Source organism: Nomia melanderi, chromosome 1 (genome assembly GCF_051020985.1).
Source record: "Nomia melanderi isolate GNS246 chromosome 1, iyNomMela1, whole genome shotgun sequence".
Taxonomy (NCBI): Eukaryota; Metazoa; Arthropoda; class Insecta; order Hymenoptera; family Halictidae; genus Nomia; species Nomia melanderi.
In genome coordinates, this window is record NC_134999.1 from 23,646,419 (window position 1) to 23,662,231 (window position 15,813).

The 15,813-nt window shown below is 36.9% G+C and overlaps 1 protein-coding gene across 1 annotated transcript in view; it reads right to left on the reverse strand.

Moving 5' to 3' along the window:
* Window positions 1-247: 247 nt before the first annotated feature.
* The window catches only part of fuss (SKI family transcriptional corepressor fussel), a 44,165-nt gene continuing 28,599 nt past the window's right edge, over window positions 248-15,813 (reverse strand). Inside the window, exons 6-7 of the mRNA XM_076373097.1 lie at window positions 5,456-5,585; window positions 248-3,422 (exon numbers count right to left, since the gene is read on the reverse strand). Coding sequence (XP_076229212.1) covers window positions 3,322-3,422; window positions 5,456-5,585 — 231 coding nt within the window. The 3' untranslated portion in view covers window positions 248-3,321. The remainder of the gene's footprint in view (window positions 3,423-5,455; window positions 5,586-15,813) is intronic.

Here is a 15,813-nt window from a genome sequence, read left to right on the forward strand (position 1 = left end):
CAAATTGCAATTATTTATTTCCCTCTGCTTCCATAATTCAATTTCCACAAAAAGACTATCAAGTAGTTCCATTATTAATCTACCAAAAACCATCATCATTCCCAACTCTCCAACGACAACCATCAACGACCATCGTGGCAGCGTACGCGTCAAAAAGAATTCGCAAAGAACATTGCAACGGTGCGCCAGTGATCAAGATCTTTTATTGTTAATCGAATTACACATAGTACTTCCACATGCTCGTGAACTACGTTACTGTGAGTGCTACGACAATCTACACGGCGTTTCTTACAGCTGTACTTATACACACCGGTCTACGTTGAAAAGCAGAAGTCCCTTGACACAGATGCCCCGCGACCGATGGGAATCGCGAGAGCGTGCATGCGAGCGTGCGAGCTCGGACAAGAAAAACGAACGATCGTTCCGCGGGTGTCTCTCGAGATCCTCGCCGTCGGAAGACGCCCGGCCAGTCGCTCGGGAGGGTAATAATCGTAAAGAGTATATTGTACGCTATATCGGCTCACGGGAACCAATTTCAAGCAGCGTTTCGCGTCCTCCGTCGCATTAAATGTAGCGATTACAATTCCCGTCCCGCGCGATCCCCCCGGATGGACGAACGAAAGTACAACGGAGAATGTTCGCGCGGTCGCCTATCGGGTAATTACACTAGTGGAAATATTTATCGTTTCGTTACCGTGCACGCTTCGCGTTAGCGCGTTCAGGACCGGTGACGTGATAGTGCGTCATCGGGGATTTTGGTGTTGTGACGTTAGTTGGCGGGTTTTTTGGGGTTGTGTGGTATAGCGATGCTCGGTTGAAGTTTAGAATTTTGGGCAGTGATTTAAATGTGGAGGAAACTTCGTTTTATGTTGTTGAATTAAGTGTTGGTGGATTGCTGGGATCGCGCTGATTAAAACGAGTACAAACACGGTGGGAATCGGAGTAGGTTTAATGTAAGGAAACTAAAGGCTGGTTTTCATGAAACCGAGAAACTAGTCCTATTTATTCCGTGTTTGAGCTCATTTTAATCGGGAGAATCTGAACATTCTATTCGTACTGCGATTGAAAAGGTAAGGTTAAATGTGTAACGAAGAAAATTTCAGTTATAAATTTCATTTTATCTTGTTGAATGTAGTGTCGACGGATTGCTGGGATTGCGCTGATTAAAATGAGTCCAAACACGGTGGGAATCGGAGCAGGTTTACGAATTTCATGTAATTTTTGAGACTAAAGGCTGGTTTCTATGAAATCGAAAAATTAGTCCGATTCACGTCGTGTTTGGGCTCGTTTTAATTAGAAAAATCCCAGAAATCCGTCGGTACCACGATCGAGAAGGTAAGGTTAAACATGCAACGAAGAAAATTTCAGTTGCCGCAATTCTGATCTTATCTTCTCCAGTGTAACATCAATGGATTACTGAGATCGTCGCGATTAAAACGAGTCCAAACACGATGGCAATCGGATTACTTTTAATGATTTAATATAATTAACGAAATTAAAGGCTCGTTTCCATGAAATCTACAAACTAGTCCGATTCCCATCGTGTTTGGGCTCATTTTAACTAGCACGATCTCAGCAATCTGTCTCTCCCTACTAGGATCAGATTACACCGACCCGAAGACAATCAGTTATGGGGAAAAGTAGGGCAGCTGCTGTGAAATTTAAGCGAGCAGATTTCGTTAAATTTAACCGAGCCTCACTATACTGTACACACTTATATTTTTATCTTTTTTAGAATAATCCGTAATACTACGTCGTTTTACTGTTCTTAGACGAACTTCTGCCACTTAATGCTACATTATTTGAAAATCTGTAGCTAAGTATACCATATTCTTCTATCATTTACTTCGAGAAATCACACGGTCGCGAATGTGCTAACGGATTGCGGATGTTCACGCAAATGTCCGTCGTCTCGGGTTCAATGGATTACTTCTAAAACCTCGTTACAAGCTGTTTCTCACGACAAAAGAAAAAGGTATAAGTTTCATTGTGCTTTGGTTATTGTTATCGGTTTATTCTCGGCTTTGTTTCACAATGTGGCGTATTCCACGAATGCATAACCAAGACCTAACCAAGACCTATATGGTTCGTCAAGGATATAAATTTTAATCTACCACAATGAATTCTCAATTATAAAATCTTCACGCCTTAGAAAACGACTCGCCATCTTCCTAAAGACTTATCTGTCTATCAATGCTAACTGCTTACAGAGGTGCACAAATTATTAATCGAATTTATTACTAGTTTCCATAGAAACCTCAAGAAACAGTAAACATAAATCCAAGTTTTCTCCAATGTATTGGATTGACAAGAATTTCTGCGAATTTTATAATTTGTTTTTTTGGATTTGGTTGTTGACACTGTTATGTTACTATAGAAACAAATTCCATTTAATTTCATTTTATCTTCTTGAATGTAGCACCAGTGGGTTGCTGGGATCGCGTCGATTAAAATGAGCCCAAACACGGTAGGAATCGGACTAGTTTGACGAATTTCATGCAATTTTCGAAATTAAAGGCTGGTTTCCATGAAACCGAAAAACTAGTCCGATTCACATCGTGTTTAGGCTCGTTTTAACCGGAAGAATCTCGACATTCCATCGGTGCTATGATGGAGAAGGTAAGGTTAAACATGCAACGACGAAAATTTCAATTATAATAATTGTAATCTTATCTTCCCAAGCCTAGTACCAGTGAACTTCTGAGATTGCGCTGATTAAAATGAGCCCAAACATGATGGGAATCGGTCTGGTTTCACCGACTTGACATAATTAACGAAACTAAAGGCTCGTTTCTATGAAATCCTAAAGCTTCTCCGATTCCTATCGTGTTTGGGCTCATTTTAATCAGCGCGATTTCGACATTCCATCGGTACTATGATTGAGAAGCTAAGGTTAAGCATGCAACGAAGAAAATTTCAATTATAATAACTTTAATTTTATCTTGCCAAGTGTAATCTTCCTAAGTGCTTTAAATGCTGGAGCAAGACATCGAATAAATATTGTTCCATTTATAATAATAAATTCTTCGTCAAATATTCCACAAATTGAAAATCATTAACATATTCTCAACGCAATAATACGCACACCTCTGTCCCGAAGTACATCCACACGGAAACTAAGTAGTCACAAGATGGCGTCGCAAATGGTTCGTGATCGTATTCTCGCATTCACTGGGTTACACGTAACACGAAGGATCGATTCGCTTAGTGCTGGGAAAAGAATAACGCGCTTAGCAATAGTCAGCCGCTACAATGTCTTTTCGAATTTCATTCTCTACCTTTGTCGTCCCCCGCCGTCCCTCCGGCACCCGGCCGCGTCGATTAATTAGTGGACGCAGACGGACTGTGAATCTGCCCGTAAAATATTCCGCGCTGATGGCAGGCCGAACAATCCGTGCCCGTTCTCTCCGTCGGCTCGTTTCCTGCAATCATCGTTGTTGAAAATTAACGAAATTTCTCGTTCGAACGGGACAAAGAATCGGAAGGTTTCGTTTGTTCGTTGGAATTGGGTGAGTGGTGAACGAGTGTGGGAAAAATTAGCGATTTGGGAAGTCATTGGTGACTTCGGTGGAATTTACATGTGTGATGATGGAAGTTTTAGATAATTTGATTTTAGCTTGTTGAATGTAGTGTCGGTGGATTGCTGGAATCGCGCTGGTTAAAATGAGCCCAAACACGATGGGAATCGGACTACTTTTAGCGATTTAATGTAATTAACGAAATTAAAGGCTCGTTTCCATGAAATCTACAAACTAATCCGATTCCCATCGTGTTTGGGTTCGTTTTAATCAGCACAATCTCAGCAATCGGTTCCTGTCTACTGGGATCAGGTTACACTGAGCTCGAGATAATCAGTTATGGGAAAAAATGATTGGTGACTTCAACCAAATCGAGTTAGTATAATTTATTTGATTAAATTGTGATTCTTTGGAAACTTAATTAATTATCGAAGCTCACTCGTATATTCTAAATACATTTCTCGACTTTTCCAATAACAATTATAAAGTTAACCATAGTAAACGTCCAAAATTCAATCAAGGAAAAATAATTATCAAACTAAGAAAACAATGTCACCTAAGAATCTCAAAAATAACTACAGTAACTACAGCAAACCTCCAAAATTTCACCAAGAAAAAACATTGTCAACTATCAAAAATATTTTTGACAAAATTATTCCTTAAGAAAATTATTTCTTAACAAAGTTATTTCTTAACAAAATTATTTCTTAACAAAGTTATTTCTTAACAAAATCATTAGAAAACAAAGTTATTTCTTAACAAAATTATTTCTTAACAAAATTATTCCTCAACAAAATTACTTCTCAACAAAATCATCAAGAAACCAATTCTCCCCAAAACCCTCGAAACACATCATCAAAACGAGACGAGATCCACTAAACGCCCGAAGGGGTAGCAGCATCCCCCTCATCCTAGTATGCGTGCACGTCAGAGACCGTTCCCGAATTCCGTCGAGCACTCGCTGCGCACGCGCCGTGGAAATCACGCCTCTCGCAGCGAGGAGTCCACCCGCAACCCCTTCGCGCATTATTCCGAGCCCTAAGATCCACCCCCTGTGCGATGTCAAGGCAACCCTCCACTTTCAGTTAACACTCCGGTCGTGACTAATTACTCCACTTAATCGAACCTCCGATCTCCCCGTAAACCACTCGCGCCGCGCTAATTACTAATTACTAATATTAAGCCGGCATGGTCAGAAACGCCGGGAATTAACCGCTAACCAAGCGATGTTTACCATTTCCATTGCGACAAGGGTGGTAATTGTTTATTTAATTATAAATTTCTAAGTTTTGAAAATTTCTATTAGAATTTCCTATAACGTGATTGAATTTTTAAACTTGACTTCCTCGAATATACCTAGAATACTGATTGAGCCTAGTGGAATGAAAAATTAGAAAGAATCTGCTTCTGAAATTTCTTAATGAAGAAAATTTCAGTTGTGAATTTAATTTTATCTTTTCAAATGTAGTACCAGTGAGTTTCCTGGATCGCGCTGGTTAAAATGAGTCCAAACACGGTGGGAATCGGAGCAGGTTTAGTGTAAGGAAACTAAAGGCTGGTTTTCATGAAACCGAGAAACTAGTCCGATTTGTATCGTGTTTGGGCTCGTTTTAATCGGGAGAATCTGAACATTCTATTCGTACTGCGATTGAGAACCTAAGGTTGAACGTGTAACGAAGCAAATTTCTGTCGCATTAAATTTGATTTTATCTTCTCAAGTGTAGTGCCAGTGAATTTCTGAGCTTGCGCCGATTAAAACGAGTACAAACACGGTGGGAATTGGAGCAGGTTTAGTGTAAGGAAACTAAAGGCTGGTTTTCATGAAACCGAGAAACTAGTCCGATTCACGTCGTGTTTGGGCTCGTTTTAATCAGAAGAATCTCAGCAATCCGTCGGTACTGTATAATTGTATAATTAATAAATTGTATAATTGTTACCCTTTAACACGCTCAGATGTCGATAGAAATTGCTTCCTTGCCAGTTCTCAGGACTCCTCTCTGGTAAAAGCTCTGGTTTCGGATCGCGCTTGGCTGCCGCTTCCTCTGCAATTTTCTCAGCTTCTCGTTCCTGCAACAAATGTTACATTTCCCTGTTAATTATTTTAGTTTTTAATTGAAAATTTTGTTTTATAATATATACAAATAAATTTTATGGTAAAGGGTTAATATTTGGAAGTGACATACATACCTAATGGGAAAATTAATAATAGCCTCATTTTTTCAATTTTTAAATAGCTAAATTATTCATCAATGACAAAACCACAGATCATTCCACTCTATATTTACGAACTTCCACAAATTCTAAATGCTCAGAAGTGATATATATATATACCTAATAATTTTTTAAAAGAAAATGTTTAATTTTAAAAATTTCTAAATCACTAAAATATTCATCAATGACAATACTCCAGATCATTGCAGGCAATATTTATTCATTTCCACAAATTCTGCCTAATGACATATATATACACCTAACAACAAAATAAACAAGACCCAAATATTTTTAATTTTTAAATCACTAAAATATTCATCAATGACAAAACTCCAGATCATTCCAGGACAAACGCATTCCAAATTCCAAGTACTCAGCAGTAACACACATCCCATAGAGCTAACAACAAAACGAGTAAAAACGAACGAGCATCCATCCAATCATCACGAGCCACCACTCAGTTATGCAATGATGGCCACAATCCCATCGACGTGTTGTGACCAACGCCGCGGCGGCAGTTTGCTTGACACGGCAATCTAGAATCTAAACGCGGCTACCTGCGGAAGGGTGGCGCGCCACCTTATTTAATGTTCCCACCGATAGCGATCGTGAAATTACTTAAATTAATTTAATCCCTCGGCTCCCCGTGCCGATCGATTCCGATAAATTATTCAGAATCGCGGAAGTCAATGGTAATTTCCTGCCACTCCTCACGCCATCTTTCGATAACTGATGTTAATATTTATTGCTACTGTGTGGGTGGATAATTAGTTGTTGATTAATGAATTGATTAAGAATATTCGTGAATGTGTGTTTTTTAAAATGTCTGCCCTTAATGTGTGGAGTTTTGTTATAAGTAGTAGATTGTTAGAAGATAATGTTTTTCAGAAGTAACTTTTGTTAATATTTATAATTTAGGGATTTGGGGTAGTTAGGGGATTGAGTTTTTAGGGTAAGTATTTTGGGAGTTTGATTATTTTAATTATTGTGTTGGGGAAGTGGTGTGTTTGAAAATAATTTATTGGGAAATGTTAGGAAATATTAGAAAATGATGTGTTAGGAAATATTAGAAAGTATTAGAAAATAATGTATTAAAGTATATTAGAAAATATTAGAAAATCAAGTATTAGGAAATATTAAAAAATAATGTATTAGGGAATATTAGAAAATATTAGAAAATGAGGTATTAGGAAATATTAGAAAATAATGTGTTAGGAAATATTAGAAAATATTAGAAAATAAGGTATTTAGGTATATTAGAAAATATTATAAAATAATGTATTAGGAAATAATAGAAAGTAATGTATTAGAGAAACATTTTGATAATTCAATTTAATGTTTCAGTAATTAGAAGATTGATATTATCATTTTACAATGAGTATCAGAAAAGTGTTTCAATAATTTTATTAAAAAAATACTAGAAAATGCATTAAGAAACATTAGAAAACAATTTATTAAAAAAAAGCTTGAATAATTCCTTGAGCTTTATAATCCATAATAAACAGTTGAATAAAATTAATCAAAATGAAAATTTTAACAAAATTTTATTAAATAATTGATAATATTAAATATTATAAAAAGAAACTTGTATTGCACTAAAAAGCTACAATAGAATCCTGTTTCCAACGATAAATCTTAGAACAAAAATTCATAAACAAATACTTTATTAAATAAATAATGAGTAAGCAATCGAAGAAATATTTTTCATGTGGCTGGATATTATTGCAGGAGCTTTACGTATTTAAATAGAGTACTGATTCGCGTTACGTTGGTTCCACTCGCCCCATCGATCTGTCCGATAAGGTCCATCGATTAAATCAATTCTATGAAAGTGCCGCGTGACGGATGTTATTTAAAAATCAGCGTATGTCGTAGCTTTCGTCACGACATCTCGTGAAAAGTAAAAATGTCAGGGAATTGGCACGCGAGAATACATTTTTAAAGGGCTTCGGACGCGAACTCGACTCGTTTCTACGAGAAACATTATTTAAACAATGAAAAAATATCTGTTACAATGATTTTAGCACGTTGAAATAACATTTCAGTTGAAATTCTTAAAAGAATTTACAAGATGTCATGATTTACGATGATAAAGGAGAAATGAGTGTCATTGATTTCGATATTCTTTCTTAAATGTAGCGTTAGTGGATTGCTGAGATCGTGCCGATTAAAATGAACCCAAACACGGTAGGGATCGGACTAGTTTGACGAATTTCATGTAATTTTCGAAACTAAAGGCGCGTTTCCATGAAATCGAAAAACTAGTTCGATTCCCGTCGTGTTTGGGCTCGTTTTAACTGAAAGAATCTCGAGATTCCATCGGTGCTATGATTGAGAAGATAAGGTTAAACATGTAACGAAGAAAATTTCAATTGTAATAATTGTAATCTTATCTTCCCAAGTCTAGTACCAGTGAATTTCTGAGATTACTCTGGTTAAAACGAGTCCAAACACGATGGGAATCGGACTAGTTTCACCGACTTGACATAATTAACGAACCAAAAGGCTGGTTTCCATGAAACCGAAAAACTAGTCCGATTCCCATCGTGTTTGGACTCATTTTAATCAGCGCGATCTCAGCAATCCACTCACACTACATTCAACAAGATCAAAATTCCCGCAACTGAAATTTTCTTCCTTACATATTCACATTTCACGCATTTCACTCACAGAACTATCTACCTCGCTTCTCATTACACTCATTCTCTATCGACCCACACTTCACATCCAGTCGACTTAACCTCCAATTCATTGGAAAACTGAGAAACCATCCAGACCGTTTGTTCGATCTCAAGGAGAAACGATTTAACGCTGGGAACACTTTATCAAAATTAATTTCCATCCTTGAATTACGCAATTGGCGTACCGTTGATGGCATCGCGAGGGGGAGCCATCGTTGTAATCGCTGAGATGCAGCTCCAGATACGGATCCTCGCAATGGCCTCCGCGCAAAGCCGATTGCCGAGCGTGACGCTTCCGTCACCCGGATATAAAATATTCATTTTAGTCGGTACTATGATTATACTGTCACGTAACGCTCTACGAAAGCTTCGCCGATTACATTTACTTTTGTTACCAGCGAGAGATTGGTCACCGCTGTTAACGACGCTCTATCGGTGTTAATGGCCGATGGACGTCACTGCGGATGTATGGGGATGAGAATTTCTAACCTTAATTCACTTTTAAGTGGAACTGCAAGTTGATTGTATAATTAAATGGAAAATTATTAAACTTTTGTAACTTGAAAGTTTTTCGATAGAAATGTGCGACAGTTTCGATAAAATGATGCTTTTTGCGATTAATGCGAGTAAATTAATTGGTGAATTAAGGGACGAAAGTATTTTATCCAATTAATTAACAGGAAATAATTAACCAATAAATTTCAGTACAATGATTCTATGCATAGTGCTCTATTATCTAGCACAATGATCTAATATTCTCATTACTAATTATGTTTTGAAAATTACGTAATTAAAATCATGTACTTAATTAACTAATTAATTTATTTGAAATACACTAAACATTTAATAATCACACTCCCACTCTGATAATTACAAACCCTTACCATTTAATGGTACCATATCTAATCAAATTAACTAATTAACCTGACCAATTAACCTAATTAATTAACCAATAAATCCCAATACAATACTCTTCTGATATTTTCAGAAATTTTCCTCATTCTTCATAACACATTACATTCCAAAAGTTATCTAATTAAAATCATCTACTTAATTAATTAATTTATTTATTTGAAATATACTGAACATATTATAGTGAAGAAAACATAGAAACACGTTAGAATTTAAATTTAAATGTACCCACGTTCCACTACTTCATTCCGAGAAAGAGGTGTTCATAAATTATAGAAGTGAACACAACCTATGAACGTCAAGCAGATAGCATCGCGATGAAGGGGATACGTGGCTCGAAAATGCATTCACCATCGAGCAGGTGTTCGATGGAGATAGATAGGCCAGTACACATCCTTACGATCGGCACATATGTTGCTCGTAATATCCGTGCAACCTCGGCGCATGGCGAGCCTGATCCCACCGGTAAACTCGCTCCTCGTGACAGATCGATTCGCTGTGGTGAAGTCTGTATCTTAGCCCCGTATGCTTCGGAACTGATCAGAATTATCGTTCTAATTATTACCCTCTCCGGTAAGATCAACCGTAACGCGAGGGGTTTCGAATACATCAACATGCAAGAGTTGGGAAGGTAAGATTACAATTATTACAATTGAAATTTTCTTCGTTAGATGTTTAACCTTACTTTCTCAATCATAGTACCGATGGAATGTCGAGATCGCGCTGATTAAAATGAGCTCAAACACGATAGGAATCGGAGAAGCTTTAGGATTTCATAGAAACGAGCCTTTAGTTTCGTTAATTATGACAAGTCGGTGGAACTACTCCGATTCCCATCGTGTTTGGGCTCGTTTTAACCAGCGCAATCTCAGAAGTTCACTGGTACCAGACTTGGAAAGATAAGATTACAATTATTACAATTGAAATTTTCTTCGTTACATATTTAACCTTATCTTCTCAATCATAGCACCGATGGAATGTCGAGATTCTTCCGGTTAAAACGAGCCCAAACACGACGGGAATCGGACTAATTTTTCGGTTTTATGGAAACAAGCCTTTAGTTTCAAAAATTACATGAAATTCGTCAAACTGGTCCGATCCCTACCGTGTTTGGGCTCATTTTAATCAGCATGATCTCAGCATTCCACTGACGCTACATTTAAGAAAGAATATCGAAATCAATAACATTCATTTCTCCTTTATCGCATTTTATATTTGAAAAACTATCGTATGGACAGTAGTTATGGACCACCATTTAAAAGGTACCATTTGAATTTTCACTTTCAGCGAACACTGACCCGAACCACCATAAACTCGAATGTTCAACCACATCCTCGATGCCTAATAAATCCAGGCATCTTCGAGATACCATTCACGTACAAACGAGAGACAAATAACTCGGCTTTATCCCGGAGAAGTAGGAACCAACAAATCCTAGATGCTCCGACATTCTCGCGTGCTCCCGTGGGTAAACCAGAAAGATAGATTCCCGTCTAGGAGGGAGGATTGCGGAAATCCACACCACGAATCTTAGCTGATCATCCAGTTATTGTATCGCCGAGACGTGAGCCCATCTAGACAGTGATATTAGAGATTGCAACGGATAAGAGGGAATTATAAATTAGGGAATGTGTTTTGTTGTTCTATGGGGTCAATGGAATTGTTAGTTAGGGAAAATTGAATTTAGGGAAAGTTAAATTTTGAGGAATTGGAAATTAGAAAGAATTCAATTTTAAGAAATTGGAAATTCGGAAATGTGTTTTATTATTCTATGTGGTCAGTGGAATCGTCAGTAAGGGAAAATTGAATTTGGAAGAAATTAAAATTTGAAGAATTAGAAATTAGAAAGAATTCAATTTTAAAGAATTGCAAATTAGAAAGAATTCTATTTTAAAGAATTGGAAATTAGAAAAAGTGTTTTATAATTGAATTTAGAAGAAATTAAATTTTAAAGAATTGGAAATTCGAAAGAATTCAATTTTAAAGAATTCAATTTTTAAGAGTTATAAATTAGAAAAAGTGTTTTATTATTCCTACGGGGTCAGTAGACTCGTCAGTAAGGCAAAATTGAATTTTAAAACATTAGAAATGAGAAGAAATTAAATGTTGAAAAATTAGAAATTAGAAAGAATTCAATTTGAATTGAAAAAAATTATTCGAAGCTGTAATTACGAATCATTTCCAAAACTATTCAAAAAAAGTATTAATCTTTCCACGTCAAAGATTTAAATGGCAAAAGAAAAATATATTTACCATTCTTCAAGTAATGAATAGTTTTGGGAACGATTCGTATTACAGGTTCGAATAAGACACCCTGTATATGCTTATCAGAAACAACTCGGCACCGCCTCTCTTACTGCTGGAGATATAACTGTCCGACTGCAAATACTGCTAACTATAGATCGTTATTTACGACGCGATATTTTACGATACGAGAATTACGATAGTGATGATTCTGATGAATCTACGTCTTCCTGCAAAGAATTTCGTCAATCAGTCATGACCAAATATTTCAGAATTCAAAGTGTTTTGTTTTAGGCTTGAATAGTTTAGAAAGCTTTATCAGTTGCCCTGGTGACATGGCTGACCTAGGTGATCTTGGAAGAAGGTAGTCGAAGTGGTATCAGTAACAATCGATAATTCATAATGAACATTGCAACTGAAATTATAATCAGAATGGGAGATTGATCGATTACCATCAAGTATTTTCGTCAAATAGTTTAATAATTAGAAAACATTGCCATACAGTTGACAATTATACTCATTCATCATTCCAACATTTCCATCAATTTCAAAAATTCAGCCTCCAGATAAGAAACTTCGTCAAATAGTTTAATAATTAGAAAACATTGCCATACAGTTGGCAATTATACTCATTCATCATTTCAACATTTCCATCAATTTCAAAAATTCCAGATAAGAAAAAATGATTTTTATATCGCATTAGACATGTACCATCAAGTATGTACTACGTCAAATAGTTTAATAATTAGAAAACATTGCCATACAGTTCACAATTATACTCACTCATCATCTCAACATTTCCACCAATTTCAAAAATTCATTCAAACGGGAAAGAGTGGGAATTACAGCACGAATCTCACCGAAACGTCCCGGTAAACAGACAACCCATAAAACATGTTACGGGGGTGGAGATCTCTCCACTTGCGGATGAGTTCCGCGTCCTCCCATTTGTAACTCCGTTCACCCGGCAAAGTAGGCAGAAATCCTTTCCCGCCCCCATCATCGGAGCCTCGCTTATCCTCTCACCCCTCCCCCACCCCTCTGTCTTCCACCCCTGGCCGCCTGCTCCGCGCGAGGACCTCGGCGCGGCCGAAAACCCGACACGCTCGTCTGCCCCTGTACCAGCCGGCAGCCCATCCTCGCGTTATGGCTCGCTCAATTGTTTCAGCCCCGTTGATCCAATAAAGGATTACGGAGAAACAATCGTAGCGTGCGCCAACATCCCCCGCCCCCGCCCCCGAGCCACCCCCTCTGTGCGCGGGGGAGGGCTGATTCGGTCGTTCGTTTCTGTACACGATGGATTTTACTGAAACGGCAAAAGTTCCGACCATTATGGATATGTTTCACGTTCTTTTGCGTCGGGGACCGCCCCCCCCCACCCTCTGGTAAATGGGGAGGGGGAGGAGGAGGAGGAGAGGAGGCTCTTTGTTGGAGGTTTTCGTGGATTAAATTTCGATCGACCGTGGTTTTCCTACCGATACTCGGGTCTTGGTTGGGAGTTTGGGATGGGGATTAATGTGGAGGCACCAGTAATTTATTCGGGAGGAATAGGGGGAGGAGGAAGTTCAGTGAGGAATAAGTTTGATGAGGGACAAGCTGTGATAAGTGCAGTGAGGAACAAGTGATGTTGGATTAATGGAGTGTGGTGAGGAATAAGGTCAAGAAGGAAGTAGTTCTGTTAGGAATAAGTTCAGTCAGCTCAATGAAGTAAAGTGAGGAACAAGTTCAGTAAGGAACAAGTTCTATCAAGTGCAATGAGGAATAAGTTCTATCAAGTGCAGTGAGGAACAAGTTCAATCAGGAACAAGTTCAATCAGCTCAACGAAGTAAAGTGAGGAACAAGTTCAGTAAGGAACAAGTTCAGTCAGCTCAACTAAGTTCACTGAGGAACAAGCTCAACAAGGAACAAGTTCAGTCAGTTCAACAAAGTTTAGTAAGAAACAAGTTCAACAAGGAACAAGCTCTACCAAGTGCAGTGTATTTGAGGTTAGGTATTACCGATCCGTATTTTTTAAACATTCCTTAACAGTAGAGCTACCGAGCAATTATTAGAATTGCCTAGCACTGAACACGAGAATTATCATTCACTTGAACCGTATTTTAACATCTCTTTGTAAAAGAATAGTTATATAGTAATAATCGATTACCAATTAACTATTTATTTTCAAATGTAACAATAGTTATATAGTAACAATAGATTACTAATTAACTATTTATTTTCAAGATCATTTGAAATATTCAGTACTTTTTAATCGCTCGAGAAGAGCGTAGACGATCCCCGCAGACATTGAACTCGGAATAATGCGATAAAGCCCCGGTTCCCGCGTGTCCGTGTCGGATACGCGAATTACTCATCGAGTGCAAAGTTAGTACGCGAAATCGTATTAGTCGAATCGCTTCCGGATGGCCGACCTTGACCAAATTCATACCGCGAATTACGCCGGGGGAATTGATTATGCTGTCTATAATGTCAGGTTTATTCGGGGGAATCATCCTCTTGTTGTTTATGGGATATTTACACGGGGAATATTTCTTATTGTTATGTGATATTATTTTATAATAAATAATCATCACGCCAGCCTGAATCTTCGACACTTCCGTTTATAATTTTTATAAAAATTGTATATTGGCATTGTTATGTATATTGTTAACAATGGTATATAAGTATTGCGTGCATTGTTATAAAAATTGTGTATTAGTGTTGCTATGTACGTAATTATAAAAATTCTATGTTAATATTGCTATGTATATTTTTATAAAATTAGTACATTAATATTGCTAAGTATATTGTTATAAACTTTATATATATATAAATTGCCTATATAAAAATTATATATTAGTATTGCTAAATCTATTGTTAAGAAAAATGATATATACCTATTGTCGCTTGCATTGTCATAAAAATTATATATTGGTATTCCTATATATATTGTTATAAAAATGACACATAGCTATTGTTTATTGTATTGTCATAAAAATAGTATATTAATATTGCTATGTACATAGTAATAAAAATTATTTTGACACTGCTATACACATTATCAATGACAATGACACATAGCTATTGTTCATTGCATTGTCAGAAGAATTATATAAACATTGCTATGTACATTGTTATAAAAACAGTAAATTAACATTACCATATACACACTAACAAAAATTACATTACCACTGCTATATACATTATCAACAAAACAACACAATTGCACATATCACAAAAATTATTTCCATATACATAACAACAAAACCTACCACCATCAACCCCAAAAATCCCATAAAACCATTCTACCCTCAAAACTACTGTCATTACTCGTATTGTTAATAAAAATTGTATATTGGTACTGCCATACATATTAATATAAATTCTATTGCCACTACCATGTATATTGTTACTAAAAATTACATATTGCAACTACCATATACATTATTAATACCAACACATAGCCATTATTGCTCATTATCATAAAAACAGTATATTAACATTCCTATCTACACACTAACAAAAATTACATTACCACTGCCATAATCATTATCAATAAAACAACAACAATTGTTGCACATTGTTATAAAAATTATATTGTCATTGTTATGTACATTGTTATAAAAACAGTAAATTAACATTGCAATATACATACTAACAAAAATTACATTACCACTGCCATATACATTGTCAACAAAACAAAAATTGTTGCACATTGTCAACAAAACAACACATAACAATCATTGCACATTGTCACAAAAATTACATATACATTATCAACAAAAACAACAATTGCATATATCACAAAAATTACATTAACATTCCTATATACATAACAACAAAACTTCCATCAACTCCAAAAATCCCATAAAGCCATTCTACCCTCAAAACTACTGTCGTTACAAAATCTGCTACACGTGAGCCGAGTGATTAACTTTCTGTTCCAGACAGCGTTGCTGGAAGGGTGGTATCATCGAGCGAGAGATTCGCTGCGGAAGTGTGGGCGGTGACTGTTGATTTAATTATAATCGTCAACTCGGGCCAGCTCCGCCCTGCAGCCTCGAGTTCGACCAACTTCCATCCTTTATTCCCCCCACCCGGCTGTCCTCTCTCTTTCCTCCCTCCCACGCCCTCCGGCATTATCTCTCCTCACGGCTGCCTTCCCCTACTCGCTCTTTATCGGCCGCTCTTCTTGACGCGTTTTGCGTCACCTCTTTCGAAACGTTCCCGGGGAATTTGGGTTTATCTTTGTTGTGACGTAATTAAT